At 47.1% G+C, this 20090-nt stretch overlaps 1 protein-coding gene across 1 annotated transcript; it reads left to right on the forward strand.

The window, feature by feature from the left end:
• The first annotated feature begins 239 nt into the window (after window positions 1-239).
• greb1l (GREB1 like retinoic acid receptor coactivator) lies at window positions 240-18523 on the forward strand. Its single transcript, XM_084547439.1, has 32 exons — window positions 240-477; window positions 907-1086; window positions 1208-1384; window positions 1562-1738; window positions 1849-1971; window positions 3130-3252; window positions 4335-4472; window positions 4570-4695; window positions 5178-5315; window positions 6005-6190; window positions 6396-6695; window positions 6777-6905; window positions 7437-7571; window positions 7752-7952; window positions 8083-8263; window positions 8718-8907; window positions 9670-9806; window positions 9903-10245; window positions 10750-10865; window positions 10977-11209; window positions 11453-12018; window positions 12113-12218; window positions 12342-12488; window positions 12595-12734; window positions 12847-13008; window positions 13092-13296; window positions 14103-14268; window positions 14376-14603; window positions 14689-14830; window positions 14945-15145; window positions 15698-15836; window positions 16092-18523. Exons 1-32 carry the CDS (start codon window positions 288-290, stop codon window positions 16253-16255), a joined length of 5889 nt encoding a protein of 1962 aa, XP_084403565.1. The 5' UTR covers window positions 240-287; the 3' UTR covers window positions 16256-18523.
• The last annotated feature ends 1567 nt before the right edge of the window (window positions 18524-20090 follow it).

Consider the following 20090-nt stretch of genomic DNA (forward strand, 5'->3'; position numbering starts at 1 on the left):
TGTTATCTACTAAAGCCATCCTGTCCAAGTTAAAACTAGTTTAAATACACAGCAGAGGCACACGTTTAGAAGCTGTTGCTACATTTGAGACATCTGCAGTTTGAGTGATAAAGCATAATAATCAAACCATATGCATAACAGTTTGATTGATATCTAACTTTGAAAAAATGAATTTTTTTATCTACACTTCCCGCCTTTGTGCGTGACAGCTGCTTTGCTACGTGTTGCGCTCGCCGCTATTAGGTAAGGAACTAATCAATAGATGAATTGCGATAAACAGACGGCTCATGTTTGCTCTCTTCTCTTTGCTCTCGCAGAAAATGGGGAATTCATACGCCGGGCAGCTGAAGTCCGCTCGATTCGAGGAGGCTCTCCACAACTCGATCGAGGCGTCGCTGCGTTCGAGCAGCGGAGACCCGCAGCCCATCTTCACACAGCTCTACCTGGAGCCCGAGCCGTACTCTGGTAACGTGGAAGGTAGGAACCTGGCAGGAAACGGCAAAACGAGATCTGGCTTTAAACTGCTTCAAGAGCACTTTAGCTCAGGTGAACTAAACCTTTAAAATGTGGTATTTCCTGGTCTGTATTAACGTCAAATGGAAGACTTTTGAGTTGAAATTTGAATCTGAAATGCTTTTATTTTGAAAGATATGTCTTTATTACAAATTATTTCACACAATTTTGATTTAACTTTTATTTGAATCCATCATTTTCTATACCCAATATCATATACTGAATCTTGACTGAGATTTTAAGTCAAAGCTATGTCTTCCTTACTTTATGCTGAGTACACCAGCCAAAAGAGTTTTCTGTATTTCTGTGTTATTTGATTAGTATCAAATGTTGCCGTTCTAAATTATGGATCAAGTTTGCTTCTAATCTTTCTGATAATTTGATTTCCTGCAGACGTGAAGCCGAAAGCCGATGTAGCGCTCCACGGCGGGGAGCACCCGGCTCACGAGCTCACGAACGGCCACTCTTCCAACGACCTGGAGGAGCTGGAGGAGGACGATGATTCGGACAGCAGCAGCCCTCCGCTTCCCTACCTGCAAACCCCTGCGCCCGACGGCTGCTGCACGCTGGACGGTAAAACCTCATCGCATTTGTATTACAAAGCACCTTCAAAGAAAATGCACGATAATGATGATAACAGATAAGCTGCCGGCTCTTTATTTCTTTAAATATCACATCTTCCCTCCTCTCTCAGGGTTCTGTCAGGCCGGGAAGGACCTCCGCCTGGTCTCCATAGCAACCGAGCCCGTCGAAGTCCCAGCCGGCTTCGAGCTGGTCGGTGCCAAGTCCCCCAGCGTCCCCGAGCACATCCTGGTGTGCGCCGTGGACCGCCGCTTTTTGCCTGACGAGAATGGGAAGAATGCACTTTTAGGTCAGTCTGCTCCCACGATCTCAGATGAAAAGTGAAGGAGGCAGATAGCCGTCAGCCTCATCCCCGGTGAAACGAATACGCTCTGCTGTGCACGTCCCGCGCTTGGCCGTTAATCATATGGAAGTATGAATGGAAATATGATGTAGCAAATTCATTTTGTGTTCCTTTTGCGTTCAGGTTTTTCAGGAAACTGTGTGGGCTGCGGTGAGAAGGGTTTCAGATACTTCACTGAGTTTTCAAATCACATCAACCTGAAGATATCCACCCAGCCCAAGAAGCAGAAGCACTTAAAATACCACCTGGTGAAGAATTCTCAGGGTGCTCTGTGCAAAGGACCCCTTATCTGCTGGAAAGGTAAAAATCCCCAAATCCCCAAACTGAGAAAGAAATCCGCATATACTGTATTTTACCCTCTTATCTGCAGCTGCGTACTGCATGTAACATTTGTTTTTTTGCGTCCTCAGACAGTAAAACCCGTCAGTTCTCCAGCAGCGCGTCGACCTCCAAACCCAGCTCGTCCTCCTCTCTCAGCAGTAAAGAAAACGGAGGCACCAGTGGACACAGCTCCTCTCCCTTTTCCCTCTCAGGTGAGACGGCACACTTGTGATGCACTTACTGTAAGAGAGCCATCCTGCTCAGGCCGGCCTGGATGTGCGCAAGACGCAAATCCATTTAAATACTCTCGGTAAAATGGCAATATATATTTATATATTCCGCAAAGACTTGTTGCATCTGCTGGCAAGCTTATGTTGTTGCCATAGGGACAGGTTGCCGGGGCTTAGCCCTGAAATTTGTGAGGTGAGTTTAGTCTGACGCCACCGCGCCACATTCAGCTGTTAATGAGTCGGTCGATGACATGGAGGAGGATCTTTTTGGTTGTCACTTGGTCACAGCGGCGCCTTGATGCGTGTTCTGGTGGCACTTCATAGTGGAAAACATCCTTTTCATTCGTTTTTTTTAATTAATTGCAGCTGCTGTATTTGATGTCAGTGTGTTTTTGGCTATTTAATACATCTGTGATGGGTCCTTCTTTTACTTTTGTCTCTTTATGTCATGAAAGGTCATGCAATTTAATAGGAGACATTCGCTCCAATCTAATAGAGCCATGGATAGAAAAAAAAAACAACTAAAATCATACGACTGTGAGACAGATTCTTCTCTTCAAGGAGATGTTGTTCTTCTCTGACCTCTCACAACGAGAACGCCCGTTCTCTCTTTGATTGAAAAAAAGCTCCCAGGCTTATAGTATGGATTTGTTCTGAACCTGGAAGCTGCCTGTCAGCAGAGACCTCACGCGTTAATGTGTTAGACAGCTGAGCTGCGAGGCTCTGCCTAGGCATTAGTCTTACCTGAAATCTCAAGACGGACACCTTTAGGTACGTCCTTCTCCCAAAAGTGGTCACTGACACTTCATTTAAAAGCCAAGAGGTTAAAATCCTTTATCTCTCTCTCTCTCAGTGCCAAAGGACTGTTTATCCTGAAATGATTAATGAAAAGGACAGTTATGGTCTGTTTGTTGTTGCGCAATAGACATTTTATACAAACTAGAGTCTGCTGTGAGTATTTGACATTTGATTGAAGGTCAGAGTTAAGCAAATGACCAATCAGAGGAGTGGTGGGTTTTCAAGCTGCACCTCTGAGCTAACTGAAACATGTGTTAGGCTGTCAGTGGACAAGAAGAGCTCAGGGAGCCGGTGAGTGGTTCGTGTCCTTTGTTAATATCATACTTTTGTTTCCATCTTTAGATTCTCCGCCCACCAGAACGACTCAAGCGTCCTCCGTCTTTTTCGGGAGCCAGGACCTCGTCAGGGATTGCAGTTTCCTCAAACCTCTGCCCTCCACACCCGGAAACAAGACTCTACCAATAGGTGAAGATTCCTTTTCAGTACACCCACGGCCGCCGATCGACTAATCACCACGTCGGTTTGAGCGTGTTCCACATGTTATCAGGACGACACGCTGAAATATCTAAACGCTCATCCGCATTTCTGCCTCCAGGCTGTAATGCCACTTTAATGGGCTCGTCCTTATGCTGAATGAGGTTGCTTAGCTACAGGTTTTTTTTGTTTATTTATATATTTATTTTTTACATGGTTCAGCATAAGGCAAATGGAGCCGTGGCTGACCAAGGAGCCGAGATTAACCTCTGCTACGCCGTGCTTAGACGCACACAAACACGCACACACACACACACACCCGCGTAACAATACACACACACTAACACGTGCCCGTGTGAACACACCAATCAATAGTGAAGGAAGAAATGCTGTAATGACTGTTTAAGGCCTTGCTCTCCATTAGCCCCTTTACAAGGTTGTGATATTGACAAGCAAAGGCTTCGCATGACAATCAATGTTTTAGCGTATTGCATACACAATGAATATGAGATGGGAAAATATGCAATCCCAACGGCCAAGCGTTTCATAGGAAATCAATAGCCCGCTGTTAGTACTGACTCATTTTTATTTATTCCCTGTTCTCTGAAGATGCCTAAAAATGCTTTTATAGTTTTATTAGATTTTTTCTTCATCGTTAACAAGTCAGTTCTGAATTTTTGCATGCCGGTGGCGAGCAGTGCGGCCTTTATCAACCATCTCGGGTACAGGCTGAGATATCATGAAACGTCAGGTACAGACGCATGTGTGCGGGCGGGAGCAGGCGTAAGGCGGTTTATCGACGAGTGCCAAACAGGCGCAGCGGGAGGCAGACAAAAAGACAAAAACCAGAGGGCGAAGCATCGATCAGAATCCACGAAACGAGCAAGGGGTCAGAGCAGGCAGCCGAAAACCAAACAGGCTAAGACGGGGACAGAGATCACAAAGACAACCTGTAGCTATGGATACGAACAACCTGGTCCCCTGAGCCAGAGACGGTATAGATGTAGACTATCTAATCATTAAAACACTGTCTATATAAACTCTTGTGTTGTTGTGTTATTGTGTGTTTACAGTTCCCACAGCTCTTAGGGTGAACGGACCATCTAATGGCCTGGGTGTTGATGGACGTCCTCCCTTGCTGAGCCCCTCTCAGGTCTCCTTAGGACCTCAAGGTCAGGGCTATCGCACTCCTGATTTAGGAGACAGTCCAGGTAGGCCCGTCTCTCTCTCTGAGGACAAGTCCTGTATTTGTAGAAACACGGCCTTCTGTTATTTCTAAGCTGTATGTTTTTTTTCTCCCACGTTAAGTATCATCGGCGATGAACTCCGGGCCTCCGAAGAAGCGCCACCGGAGCTGGCATCCCAGCTCACTGGTGCCGGTCCCGCCAACAGCCGTCCCCGTGCCAGCTATTCGTCCAATAGTTTGTTCTCCAGGTTCGTTCCTTAGCCCGAGTGTCGGGGAGCACGCTCAGCTCTAATTTATTCAACAATACGGGACGGTTCAGTGTGAGCCGGTGTAAATGGGCCCCGTCGTGCCTTGTTTTTCTGCTCTTGGCGGCGTAGACTGTTGTTTATCTCTTTCCCCCACTCTCCTCTCCCCTCCCTCCGGTTTGGGGATGAGTATGCCGCTGACATCTCTGACGCTCTCTTGTTGTTAGAGATGATTCACCCAGCATCTCCATGGAGATGGAGCTGGACAGTTTGGTACAGACGTGATTTTAAAAATTGCATGATTGAAGAAGCTCTGCTACATTATGAAATTGTAATTATAGACAGTAAATTACCTTTTTATTTTGTTTGTTTTTCCATTTGGAACATGTCTGTGAACACAATACAGCGACTATAAATACTTTCGGCAGTGTTTTTGTGACATGTGTAGACATCACCTAAGCTGTAACGTGTGATTCCTTTGCCAGGTTCTGTGCTAGGAGTGTCTTCTCCTCAACCACCAGTAGCAGGTGTCATTCAGCCCCAGCCGGTCACCGCAGGAGAGACAGTCATCGTCCCCGACAACCTGCTCAACTCTTCAGGGGTTCGCCCTGTCATCCTCATCGGTAAAAGCTTTTTTCCCCCACTGATCGGCTCCTTTTTTAAAGAGGCCACGTTATGCTCAATCACAATGCCATAGTTGTATTCTGGTGGTCTGCTAGAACAGATTTCCATACGTTAATGCCAAAAAAACGAATTATCTTTCTCGCGCTGCACACTGCTGCAGCACATCTTCCTGCCCTCTGGTTGAAACGATCCATTTTTAGCTCCTGTCTCTTTAAGAAAAGAAAATCTTTGGCAAGCTTTGATTGGTCACCTGGCCCATGCTGTTGTGTTGTGGTTAACCGCTTCCTGCAGAGCACGCGCCGTCACAGACTAACTGCTAGATGGGCATTATTCAAATGTGTTACGTGTTGACGTGGATAAGAAGCGGAAAGAATAGGCTGGAGTGATAAAAAAGCCGTTCCAGGAAGTGCAGGCGCAGGTTTTGATGTGGAAGAGTGCACAGAACGCATAATATTACCTTTTAAGGCTGCATATTAAGTGTTCTGCATTCTGCATGGCATGCCAAAATGCAGTCACAATTTTATTGAAACAAACAATCAAATATCTTGTTTATTCACAGACATCAACCTGTTGAAGCATAAAGTCATATCTACTTATTTCATATTCTACTTTTGAAGGTTAGGCTGCAGTAACTTGTTATTTTTCTCTGTAAGCTTCTGTCTTATCTAACGGCACCTTTCCTATTCAGGGCATGGCACTTTACCTTATTTCTACGGGAATGTCGGAGACATAGTGGTGAGTCCCCTGCTGGTGAGCTGCTACAAGAGCAGCCAGCTCACGGAAAAAAACCTGGAGACTCTGGGCCTCAAGAGCAGCCAGTTGCTCAGTGTGGAGACCATGACCCTACTCACTTTGCAGTATCTCGCACGTTTAGGTAAGTAGCCAATGCAAATCAACTAAAATCACTGTGTTTGTAATGACATATCGAGCTGGATAGTCGGTAGATGACCATGAGGTAACAGTGTCTTGTTCTGACAAAACACAGCTTGTATTTATTCTTTAAATCCTTCATGACTTACTTGCATCGATTTTGAAAACATGCATTTGGTTGCAATTTGGTTGAAATTTTTGTCCTGCAGGTTCGGGGCAGATTCCTCTGAGGGAGGAGCTGGAGCAGATAGTCTTGAAAGCCATGCTGTGCTGTCCCGGTGGTCCTGCCATCTCCCCGGCCCAGCTCCCCTGGCTGGCTCGCCTGGAAGCGAGCGTCTCCGGGGGCAGCGTCCAAGTAGTGGTTACCCACAACTCTCTGGGTGAGGGCATTTCTGAGTCGCTGCGCTCTCTCAGCGAAGGCCCTCACCCTCAGCAGTGCCTGCCGACCTATGTGGTCATCATATGCGCGTCAAAAATGAGCGGCAGCGAGTTCTGCGTGCTTGTTTTGGGTGAGTTTGCCGAGACCAAAAAGCCACGTATTATATTACGCCAATAATCTAATCTATACTGTCCTATACTGTCGGATGCAGGAAAATACCAAGCACGGGCCTTAGCGGAAGGAATGCTGACAACCAATGAGTTTTTGAAGGAAATCAGCTATGAACTCATCACAGGGAAAGTCAGCGTCTTGGCGTCTCACTTCAAAACCACCTCTCTAGGTGAGTTCTTCATCTATTAAACAGTTGCTCATTAAAAAACAAACTACTATGTCACTGTTGTTATATTACTTTTGCCAGATATTCTGACCACACTGGCAGCAAACAAGCAGTTAGACTTAGACAAAATAGATGTAAGATAGTTAAAAAATAAAAAAACAAGTTTGGCATTTGCGGATTTGTTCAAGAAATAGAGACAGAAGTAAATACACAGTATATACTTAGGAAGGATGAATAAGGTGCAATAATATGGATGATGGTTACTGAGTGTATGAAGCAGCTATAATCTGCAAACATGATTAAATGATGTGAAATATTGACTGCTTAAACGGTAAATTGCACAAGACAGAGATGAAAACACATCAGGGCGGTTTTAATTATGACTAGAAAAACAACCTTGTTTACTCCTCGATGTGTTACTTTGTTGTTGTATGCCCGTACTGATTGTGCTGCATATCAGGTTCGCGCACAGCTGTTGCACTTGTTACCCCGGCTCTGTGGCTCTGTGTGACTATGGTGACTGGTTGTTTCCAGGGGACAATCTTGACAAGCAGCTGGTACGATACCAACGCAGACGGAAAGGACAGGTCATCCAGCCCTTCCAGGGCGATGTCACTGACCACATCCACTCCCAGGAGGCTGCCAGCATGTCACCACCCCCAGACACAGGTTGGACTCCACTCCGGCGTACCCGCTGTCTAAACTAAAGTGTTTGGCTCATTAGTTATTGTGGGGGGGGGGGGGGCTCTGGCAGTGTTTTTCAGTGGCAGCAATATTCTTCATGTTTAAACCAGCGGTCGAGGTTGTTCATCGTACTGATTCTGTTGCTATTTGCTTGTTTTCCTGTAGCAAAGCTTTTAAGTAAGGTCTTCCAGATCTATCCGGCCCAGCTGAGCGTGGCCCGTAGCCTCCTCTCCCAAGTCTGCTCCATCGCCGACTCAGGGACCCAGAACCTTGACTTGGGTCGTTTCTGCAAGGTGGACTTCCTTGTTTTGGTTCCGCCATCTCACATTCTGGTACACCAGACGGCGCAGCGCATCCGACAATCAGGTATATTTTTAAGAGCAGTTGTCAACTCATGGATGACCTTTCCATCCGCTGATACCTTAAAAGTATAAAATACGGTCTGATTGAAGTCATGACAGTTGTTAACCGGTTGAGTTTCGTCCACTCTCCACAGGCGTGCTCGTGGACCTGGGAAACGAAGATGCCTTCACAGCCCACCAGAAATCAGATAGGTACGTGGTGCGCCTGGACGCCGACGTTCATGGCAAGATGGAGGCCTTCATGAAGAAAGTCAAACAGAACCCCTACACCCTGTTCGTCCTCATTCACGACAACTCGCACGTCGACCTCACGAGGTAAAGGCGCCTCCTAGAAACACGGGAAAATATTATGAGAACTGACAATGCGTTTGCTCTGTTTATATTTTAAAGCTGTGTGAAAAGGAGAGTTGTTGTGGCTGAGCATGTAGCCTTGGCTTTGTTTTATTCACCATTTATAGCAGAGAGAGAAGAACAGCTGCACAAAATGAGAAAACAAACACACCGCAGTATCCGTAACCTTGAATTTTGGGTAAATGTAGGCCAGACTCTACGAGAGGGCAGTTTTTCTTTATTTAAATTTAGCCACGCTTCTCGTGGATATTGGACATACTAGATGAAATAGATCACTTCCTGTTTTCCAGTGGATTTATCTTGGGAATGACCTACCACACACTGGGCACTTTGACCAGTAAAAACAACGCTAATGACTATGGTAGGAGAAGAACAAGAGCTAAAAATATCCACAACTTCTTTCTACTCCCACTTCCAGTGCCCTGTCAGGCTCTGTGTGCCACGGGGAGCTGCAGGGTTTGGCTGACCGGGTGGTGAACTGCCAGGAAGTGCTAGAGGCCACAAATCTCTTGGTACTGCAGGTCAGCTGCTTCCCTTACACCCTGCAGACCCACCAGTCCCGCATCAGCGTCCACAATGAAGTCCACTGGCCGTCCAATGAAAGTCTGGTGTGTATTTTTCTTTTCTTTTCACCCCAAAAAGCCTCAGACACCCTGACGTTGTAAGAAAAGGTCCTACAAGACAAGAGATATTTTAGATTTCAATTTATATATATATATATATATATAGGTTTGTACTGATGCCTCACAGCAAGAAGGTTCCGGGCCGACTGAGGCCTTTCTATGTGAAGTTTGCATGATCTTTCTGGGTACTCCGGCTTCAAACTGTCCAAAGACATGCACGTTAGGTTCATTGGTGGTTCTAAATAGACCGTAGGTGTGAGTGTGAATGGTTGCCTGTCTCTCTGTTAGCCCTGTGATAGACCGGCGACCTGTCCAGGGTGTGCCCCACCTGTTGCCTGAAGACAGCTGGGATAGGCTCCAGCACCCTGGTGACCCTTCACAGGACAAGCAGTTGCAAATGATGAATGAATGAATGAATGAATGAATATTTTTTTGCAGTCTTACTTTAACAACTGTGGTCCAACTGCTCCACCTGCTGGACTAAAACTGCACTTACAACCACAGAATATACTGTATCCTGTCCAGTTAAATAATAGGGGCTAGATTAGAGGAATCACCAGCCAAAGACACTGAGATGGTAAAAAAACACTAAACAAAAAAACACTAAATTTCAGATCAATATTTTTACACAGTGGTGTCTGTGTAAAGTGTGGACACTATAGGAGTTCTTACTATGTGGATTAACTGTCTGTTGATATTTGCGTCTGTAGCTGACTCTCTTGTCATGTTGGTCCCATTGCCTTCCAGCAGAGGGAGCAGTCTGCTAACGAGTTGGTCTACTTTGGCCTGAGGGACTACAGCAGCTCCCTGCAGTGGGGCGTGGCCAGCCCAATCCTGCGCTGTGATGATGCCTTTGAGAAGATGGTTCACACGCTGCTGGAAAGGTTAGCACGGAGTCACAGCTGAGAAATCACAAAAGAAATGACGTTATAATCATTTGTAAATCTCAAACTAACAAGCGGGTCTTATGTGTATTCCAGACACCCCCACCTACACAGCATGGTGATCCGCAGCTATCTGCTGATTCAGCAGTACACCGAGGCCATGATGGCTCTGACCTCTTCCCCGTCCCTGAGGGACCACATAACCCCGGAGACCCTGGCCATGGTGGAGGACTTAATCAACGCTCCGAGCAGGGAGGGCTCTCAGGGCCGGGGTCACATGCTGCTGGTCCGCGTCCCCTCGCTGCAGCTGGCCATGCTGGCACGGGAGAGGCTGGAGGACGTGAGGGACAAGCTGGGACTCCAGTTGTGCTTTGCGGTGCTGTTGGGAAGCCCTGCCTCCGAGCTCAGCCTGCCCAGAAACTTCATCAACCGCCTCCGGGTGAGAATGAGTCACAGAACTCATTCCTTATCGTTGTGTTTTCTGCTGAACATTTTAAATAATTATGCAAAGCTGCTATTCTTTGAACAGAAGTCAAAGTTGGTAAACGATACTGGGTTTAGTCTGCTTCAGGAACGTGGCGTTATTCTCAGAAGTCACTGATTTCTTTTCTGTAAACCACGATGAGGCACAAAATTATGATTCACCTCTTAAATAATAGGGAGAGGCCACATATTGCTCAGTTACAATATCATAGTGCAACTCTTCGGGTTCAGGAAGTGCAGGTGCAGGTTTTTCTGTAGGAGAGAGCAACTTGGTTTGACAAGGGACTTCAGTCTTAGTAACTTTGCACAAAAAGCTGCACATAAGGCACAAAAAAAGCACAATACGGCCTTTTTTAAGTACGCATATTCAGCTTTATTCTGCATGGCATGTCAAACAAGTTGAAGGATGAAGGATTCTTAGGTAGCAAACTTTATCCAATAATCCAATGTTTCGCTGCAGGCATGGCGAGGCTGTGAGAATGAGGACTGGGTACCGCACACCTACGAGGATCTGGAAGGGCTGCCCTGCATCATCATCCTCACGGGGAAAGACCCCCTCGGAGAGACTTTCCCCAGGTAACCTCATACTTCAACATGAAACCACTGCTCGTACTTTAACTCTTCAGTTAAACTTAAAGAAAAAAAAAATACTCATACGCAACAATCTCCATCCACACACTCTTCTAGGTCTCTGAAATACAGCGACCTGCGTCTCATAGACTCCAGCTACCTGACTCGTACAGCCCTGGAGCAGGAGGTGGGTCTGGCCTGCACCTATGTATCTATGGGTGTGATGCAAGAGCCCAAAAAGGACATGGCCCCTCGAGAATCAGACGGAGAGAAGGCCGCCACCAGTCTGAATGACGGAGATGAGCTGGAAAGGCCTCAGAGCAACGGTAGCGCTGCAACCAGAACATCTGGTGAGTGTCTCTGAAATACCGGAGGATTAAAGGTGGAAGCACACAGTACAACGCAACTGGCAAGAGATTAATAGTAGTAAAGCAATCTGGGCTATATGCATTTATAGGAAATATGGTCCTAATTTGTAGGAAAAAAACTGCACAGTCAGCTCAAATTTAATTCCTTTATTTAAATAAATATAAGTAATAATGTTTCTAATTTATTGCTCTTTTATATTTTACTCTGTTCGTGTCCGCTCTCAGGATCCTTGGCTGAGAATGGTGTTAGTTCTTCGGACGTTGCTGACTCTTTCCAGAAGCCCTCCACTTCCACCTCTCAATCCGAGGGCGCCGTCACCTCGGACGTGGGCACGGCCACGCAAGAATTCAAGCAGGAGTGCGACTCTCTGGGGGGCCAGCTCACCCCCAACGCCTCCAAACCCTGCAAGGCGCCCCCGTCCCTGTACTCCAGCTCCTCCTCCTCCTCCCCGTCGCCGTCGTCCTCCTCCACGCAGAGGCCCAGCCAGTCCACGCAGTGCGGCCGGGGGCCCAAGTCCGCCAGGGTGTCGCCGCGGACGGTCATCATGTCGCGGGCGGCGTACAGCCTGCTGGCGGGGGAGTCGGGGAGTCAGCTGAGCTCCTACTCGCTGCTGCCTCACGCGGACGTGGCCTGGAGCAGTCCTCTGAGGCCCGTCATCACCCACGACCTGCAGGGGGCGGAGCAGAGCGCGTACTACCGCCAGTGGACCGTCGCCAGGCAGCATCACGCTGATTATGAGGCGCCGCTCGTGCCGCATCCTCGACGCCTGCTGCTCAGTGGACCCCCACAGGTAGCAGAACTTCACGTTAACTTCACCTTCTTAGATGCAGTTGTTCACGTGGAAATGTCCGGCACTACAGGAATTGTTTCTTGTTCTTTGCTAGGTGGGAAAAACTGGTGCCTACCTGCAGTTTCTGCGTATCCTGTTCCGCATGCTGATCAGGCTGTTGGAGGTAGACGTGTATGACGAGGAGGAGGACGGCGAGGAAGGTGAGGATGATTGGAACTTGCGTATTAATTCCACAGAACGGCCTCGTGTGCCGTTAAACGCCCCCGGATAAACGCCGAGGATTACGGCGTGACTTCATGCTTTCATCTACTTCTAATCTGCAGAAAATTCCGAGGACACGACCCCGGTGAACACCCAGTGGCCTGACATCGAGGAAGTTCGCAAGCTGCCCTTTGACCCCAACCCCAGAGATCCTAAGTTCAGGAAGGCCAGCTCTGTTTACGCTGACAAGATGCCAAAGAGCTTAAGAGGTCAGGAAATATATGCAAACACGCAACCAGGACACCCTGGACATTTAAATCTGCCTCTGTGAAAACAGCCTGGATGTTAATTAACTTGTCCTCGACGTATATGCAGATTTTAAGCAAGAAGGGCCGAGCCAAGCGACAACCAAGCGAGTGACCAAGTCAATACGGCTGAGCAGGTTCGCGGCCCACAATGCGTTTCACCACTGTGAGCAGTGTCACCACTACTGTGAAGCGGGTCCCGCCACGCAGGTGAGATACAGCACACGGTCTTGCATGAGGCATGTGATGCACTCCCCTGCTGCCTTATTGCAGATAGCGGTGAGCTCTCGCCCTTAATAATGCGTATACGTGTGTGTTGCAGCTGTCTGAGTGCACCTTCCACGCTTTCACCTTCTGCTCGTCCATGCTGGGGGAGGAGGTCCAGCTCCAGTTCGTCATTCCCAAAGCCAAGGAGCAGCACTTTGTTTTCAGCCAGCAGGGCAGCCACCTGGAGAGCATGCGCCTGCCTCTGGTCTCCACCAAGGTGCGCGCACAAGCCAAAGTCTGGAGTTTTGAGTCAGACGTTGATCCCTTCAGTAAATTCTCCCCTTTCCCTCCCGTCTGCAGGACCCCGATCTCTTGAAGAGCCCCGTCTTCACCCCGACCACGGGGCGCCAAGAGCACGGCCTGCTCAACATTTTCCACGCCATGGAGGGCGCAAATCACCTGCACATCCTGGTGGTCAAGCATTTCGAGATGCCCCTCTACAGGAAGTACTGGCCCAACCACATCCTGCTCGTCCTGCCGGCTATGTTCAACAACACAGGAGTCGGTGAGCAGCTTGCCGTCTCAAAAGAACAAACTTGCAACGTGGAGTTTCTTGCTTGCATTGTTCACACACGTGTTTCCGACATGGTAGTTTTCGTTTTTTCTGGCTGTAGCTGGCGCTTTGTCACACTTTGGTTGCTGTGGATTGGTGGAATTGTTTTAAACCAGTAGGAGGAACATACAGAACTATGTGCAATACAAGCAAAACACACTTAGAGATGTTACTTCACAACACTACTAGTGGTCAAAAGTCCTTGGCCTTGCAGCTTGTCATTCTGCTGAGAATGAGTGATTTATCACGATGAATGAGCCACGCTTGTCACGTATATTATATTACAGTCACGTTTCACGCTTTACCTATTGTAGGCTAAAGGTTAAACGCTATCTTGGCCAATGCCAGAGGGCCATTATGTTTGAAAACAGTACGGAGCGATAGGCTGATTTGTCAGATAGCCAATCAAGTTCACGGCCTGCCTGAAACAGGGTGCAACGAAAGTACATTTATTGAGGACTGGCCTCTCTATGACCCCCTGTGTCAACGTGGCTGCCTGCTATATATTACCGTTCAGGATTGACCATTGAACTGGATGCACAAACATCATTCACGTACGGTAACTTACAGAGTGCGATATGAAGCCCTTCCTAAAGCCGTACGAGTTCACTTGTTAATGTGTAACGCGCACAGGCGCTGCGGGACTACAGCTTCTCGGTGCTCGGCTCCTCCAGCGATGTGTTTAGGTCAAAGGACGTCTCAGGTACAACGGTTTTAATGGAGTCAAAGTGAAACAAATGTGGTCCTGTCTGTTCAAGGTGCGGCCCGCTTCATGATCAAAGAGCTGTCGTACCATAACCTGGAGCTGGAGAGGAACCGGCTGGAGGAGCAAGGCATCAGGAGGCAGGACGTGTGGCCTTTCATTGTGATGATGGACGACACGTGCGTGCTGTGGAACGCCCACCAGCCGCCAGCAGATGGAAGGTAGTAAGGGTTTCAGATCTGTTGGAAACATATATTTACATTTCAGTAATGTGTTTCTGTTAAACTCTGACGTCTCAACCCCGTCCTCCCTTCACTTTGCTTCTCAGTGAGACGTCGGACGGAAGCTCGACTCTCGCCAACGTGTCCCTGAAGACGGTGCTGCAGCACATGGAGAACACGCCGAAGATCTCCCTGTACGCGCTGTGCGGCACGCGCAAGTGGAACAGCAGCCTGGCTCGCAGGTCTCCTAGCAACCCCTTCAGCCGGTGTCACCTCCACGACTTCGTCATGCTCAACGTGGACCTGACGCAGAACGTCCAGTATGACCTTAATCGGTAGGTTTTGCGGAGAGACGGCCGGCGGGTCGGGGATGTGAGCGGCGGCGTCTGTCATTTAACGCGGTCTTTCTGTCGCGTGTAGATACGGCTGCGAGGAGGTGGACTTCAATCTAAGGGTTAACAGCAGTGGGTTGCTGCTGTGCCGCTTCAACAACTTCTCTCTGATGAAAAAACACATTCCAGTCGGGGGCAATAAAGACTTCCTGGTCAAACCTAAACTCATGGTGGGTGTTTTGTTCACACGACGCATTTCACAGCGGCGTTTAAAAAGCATTTTAGTAAATTCACGTGGTCTTCTTTCAGCTTTGCTTCCCTAATCTCCTTTCTTCTCTCCACAGGAAATAGAAAACCCCGCTCCAATCAGCCCATCACAGTATGTTTGCGCCCCAGACAGCGAGCAGACCCTCCTAGACGCCCCGGCCCAGTTCCTGCTGGAAAGGTTCCTGCAGAGCTGCAGTCACAGACTGTTTCCAAAGGCTGTTCAGAACAGAAACAACCCAGTTCTGTCCATCGACAGCTACCTCAACATCAGCCCGGAGGTAAGAGCTCCCAGTAGGCTGCAGCTTGAAGCAGGAGCGAAGACAATTAGCGTCATTCAAGTCATTCAGTTTAAACACACAGAGAGGCTGCTGTGAAAGTGAATACATTTGTTCTCCTGACCTCTAAACATACTGTACTGTGCCTCCGTTTCAAGGGAATCTCTAGAAATTTGAAAAACCGTCTCCTTTGCTGTATTCTAGATGCTTTTGCGTACAGAAGATTAAAGAGTTGCGTTAACCCACAGAGAAACATGTTGCATGATTCTGCCATCTGCTTAGCCAAGAACACGCTGACCTGCATAGACGCACATGTGCAGACAACGGATGCTAACAATGCACATGCTGTACTTTTGTGCATCGGACATGCAAAGAAAACTGTCTCACTGCACAACTCACACACACATTTTTTTTGTTGTTGTTTGTATTTTCTATTTTTGCAGACAAGTGCAACCTATGGATTTTCTTGTGCAGGTGCCTCCTAAAGGAAATGCATTTATCTTTTTGCTTTCAGTTTGAAATGAATGGATCTTCTTCTTGTATCTTTCGTCACAGATTTCTGTGTGCTACATCAACTCTCGTCCACACTCCACCAACCTGAACCATCAGGGCCTGGTGTTCAGCGGCCTGCTGCTTTACCTCTGTGACTCCTTCGTCGTCTCTGGGCTCCTCAAGAAATTCCGCTTCCTCAAAGGTGATGCAACACTGGCTATTGTTAACTGCTTCGATTGCCTTGGCATCTGTTTGATTAGGTTGATTACTTCACAGTGGTGTTACAAAGTATGTAAGAAAATACACAGAGGGCAACTGTGCTTCTTCAGAGTTAAAGGAGCCTCTTGGACCGGTGGTGAAAAGTCCAAATGCCTTTGTTTTAGCTTTGTTATTTAAATATACCTTGACCTGGATGACTGAGAATCTTCACAGACATTGACCCTGATTGCGTCTGCAGGTGCCACCCTCTGCGTGATCTGTCAGGACCGAAGCTCCCTGCGTCAGACCATCGTCCGACTGGAGCTGGAGGACGAGTGGCAGTTCCGCCTGCGCGACGAGTTTCAGACAGCCAACTGCAGCGAGGATCGGCCGCTCTACTTTCTGACCGGCCGCCACGTTTGAAGCCGCGTCCGGTCAAGTCTGCCGACCTGCTGAAGAAGCGGAATCTGAAATGAGGGTCATTTGGACAGCAAATCATCCAGCAGTCCCAATTCTCGCCGGATCAAGAGGGGGGGGATACACTGGAGCACGAAGGCCCGAAGTGCCCCACAGGAGGACACATGGCTACGTGATGTGGCTCTCCCGACATCTGCGCTACCACAGTGCACTATGCCCGGCTCTGAACAAGGGCCGGTGCATGCTTTTAACTCTTTTAACGCTGAGCTCGTCTCCACTTGAGATCGTATCCTACTGAAAAAGACTTTGCTCGGGGAGAAAAAAAACGAACAGCTGAAATCGAACTCTTATTAGTTTTGTTGTTGTATTTTTTTGCAAAAACGGACCCTCTCTCCGATCGATAATGTGACTATTTGAAGATTGTATGTGTACATGGACTTTGAAATGTCCCACGCCGGACATATGTGTTTATCTCAGGGTTTCAAATGGGAGATCCAAGGGGAGGTCGCCTTAAAGGGTTCTCTCCCAGTCCACAGTGTATGTTTGGCATTAACTTATGTTGGCACCAAAGACATCCTCAGCTGCACCTTGCCTTTTTTTTCCCGTTCGCTCTCCTCGGACTCTCAAAACTCCACATTCACTATAAAACGTCAGCTCGCCGATATTGATTTCCATCGTCACTGGCAGCAAAATTTGTTGTAATGCACGTGGGATTTGGACAACAGCCTCTGAAATATTTTTCCGCGGCGTCGATAATCTTTCCGACAAGCGAGCGTGGTTTTGGTTTCCACGTGACTGAAGTATGTGTAAATTTATCCAAAGACTGGGGAAGAGAACAAGTTGTGTCGTTTCAAGAATGTAGATTTTGTTTTTGTTTTTTTAATGAACTGAATATGTATCTGTGAAGTTGGTCTGTTGCTTAAAATACTGACGGACCTTAGAGGACTTGCCACAGGGTTTTCTTATTACAACTCATCCGTAATGCCAATCAGACAGAGCGCTAGGTTGTGATTGCGTAACAAGCCCGAGCTCCCTCACTGCCAGCTACTTCGCCGCCGGCTCGTAACGTCCGGAGGCTGATTTTTGGAAGTCTTAATGTCCACAAACCTTAAACGGACCTTTCCCTGAAGTAAACCAAGTACAGGTTGACGAAAGCAGCCGACCGGGTCAATTCATATACTTGAAAGTAAAGTGTTTTTATATGTTTCTGCACAGGGTTGTCCAAAGAATATGCCTTAAGCAATGTTTCACACAGTCACTGCTCAAGACGCTGATTTTTTCGGACCAACGAGAACGAAAAATAAATAAATAAATAAAAGAAGAAACTGTGAGGTGAAGAACAGTTGTTTGGCGGGAAAATTGGATTTCGGACTACTGTACTGTTTAAAGCTTTGTTTACATTATTAATATATTATATCATCCCCTAACCGCTGAGGTTTACTGATGTTTCTTTTTAGTCCTGTGTAACTTTTGCCAGTTTATTTTGGGTCTTTCTGCATTTTATGTTGCAAAGGCGAGAAAAATCTACCTAGATATATCTGTGTCCCTTTCTGTTCTTGTGTTGGATTTGTGTTAAAAAAAAAAAAAAAAATGAAAATCAGGTCCATGTGGGATTCTTATTTATTTGACGAGCATTTTTGGACCGATAATCATATTTATGTGATCGCATGCTGATTGAGCTCGCTTGAACCAAAGAGCGCGCCCCGTTCGAAAACCATCCGCGAAGGCTTTGCACAAGACCCGAACGAATGATTCTTGAATCTACTGAATGTCAATGGGGGAAGGGAATGTGAACTTGCACTATACAAGTTGCCAGCTAACTAAAAAAAAAATATTTCCATATCAGCAAAATATTTGAATTAACCCCCAGAACTAGTCCAAATGTAATGACGAAAATCTGTCAAATTCCAGTGGCCCGTAGAATGTGTCTTTCTCTCTTTTTTTTTGATAATTTAAATCTTAATATGCAACTTGCTTTCACAATCTTCTCTGAAATGTGTTTGCTGACCATGTGCAGCCCGGTGGTAGCCTTGGTGCCTGGTTGATCTACCTCATGTTTACCATTGTGGTTGCAGGCTGTGAATAATATAATGACATTAGAGCCATGCTGTTGTTGTTGAAAAATGATGAATGTAATAAAACGGCTTCTAAAATCATCTCCTGGTTTTGTTTCATTTTGTTTGTTTTTTTTCCTTTTATTTGCTTGACTTTTTATTTGGATTTCTCTTTTGAAATTTGCAAACCAGCATCAAACAGTAGCGCAAATGCAGTGTAACATAGGTTGCTTCCAGCATTGTACACATATACACCGACCAGGCATAACATTAGGACCACCTTACTAATATTTGTTTAGGTCTCCCTTGAGGCCTCCTAAACAGTTGTGACTCATCAGAGAATTGACATGGGTCTTCTGAGGGTGTCCTGTGGTGTCTGGGAACAGAATGTTGTTAGTGGGGGACTTTGGGTTCTATGAGTTGAAGGGAGGGGGGGCTCTGTGGATCATCCCACAGATACTTGATCAATTTGGGATTTAGTGAATTTGGAGGCCAGGTCAACACCTTGTCCTGTTCTTCATGTTTTTTTTAGTTGTTCCTAAACAGTTTTTGTGTGTGTGTGTGTGCCTGTGTCAGGCTGCATCCTGCCATCAAGGAGTGTCATTGCTATGGGGTGGGGGTGCCTGGTCTGGTCTAGGTGGGTGGTACATGTCTAAGTAACATCCACATGAATGAATGCCAGGTCCAAACGTTTCCCAGCAGAACATTGAATTGTCACAAGATGGTTGATGTTATTTACTTCTCCTGTCAGTGGTTTTAATGTTGTGGCTGATCCATGTGTATAAACTCAAGCTTTGCATCTAAAAATTAGCCTAACCCACTGAAACGTATTTTGAATTCCAGTGGACACTGAAAACTTGACATTTTTCCATAACACTACACAGCTTATAAAAAGAAATATTCAACTCGGATTTAATTCCTGAACTATTTTTTTGTCAAAGACAAATCCAGAATTAGGCCCTTACGTCATCTGTCCATCACAGTAAAGTGGTTTGTGAAGGATGCATTGACATAGGGTGGATAGATTTGCTGAGACTGCCCGTCCCCAGGTTGCCTACTTGTACAAAACACTAACTACACCTCTCCTAGTAATGCAGATTTTCAGTAAAAACCGTCATCTCTAATCTAAAATCAAATTTTGCAAATCTCCTCCAAAGGCACTGAACACACCGTATCACTGTTTCCACAGGCTGGGTAACTAGGCTCCAGTGGAGTGCTCAGCTAAGCTCTGATCTTCGCTCGCTTTAATGATTCTGGTGTGCTTCCCGTGTTCCCGCTGAGTGTTTTAAAGTGCGCTTCGAGTGCGTGAACACAAAGCTTAAGCGGCGTCGTTAAAATGCATGCTCATCCCTGTGACTAACAAGGCTCTCCCTCTCTCCAGCGAGTGTTCAACTCCATTTCTCTCCGCCCTGCTAAAGAGTAAAAACCACAGGCCCGTGCTCGTTTCCTAAGCAGAGGCTCTCTCCCGATATGCGTCTCACCTCTGCAGCCGCGCTGGGACTAGATACACAATCGAAAAGAGATTCGGCTCCTTAATGAATGCCCGGGAACGTCCCTGGCATCGCCGTGGGGGCGCAGGGGCATCGTTGGACAGCACTATTTCAGCTCCTGTGTGGTAATATTAGAGCACACTTTCCATCAACCTACAACCCCCTGTGTGATATAACGCGAGGGCTATTTTCATCCAGCTGCCGCCAGGATAGAGAGAGAGAGGGCAGGCATGCTGGTTCTTGCACCTCATAATTGCTGTTTTGGGAAAAGCAGAAAGACATTGTGCACAGTGCTCG

The sequence above is a fragment of the Chelon labrosus genome (assembly GCF_963514085.1).
Source record: "Chelon labrosus genome assembly, chromosome: 6".
In the NCBI taxonomy this organism is placed as follows: domain Eukaryota; kingdom Metazoa; phylum Chordata; class Actinopteri; order Mugiliformes; family Mugilidae; genus Chelon; species Chelon labrosus.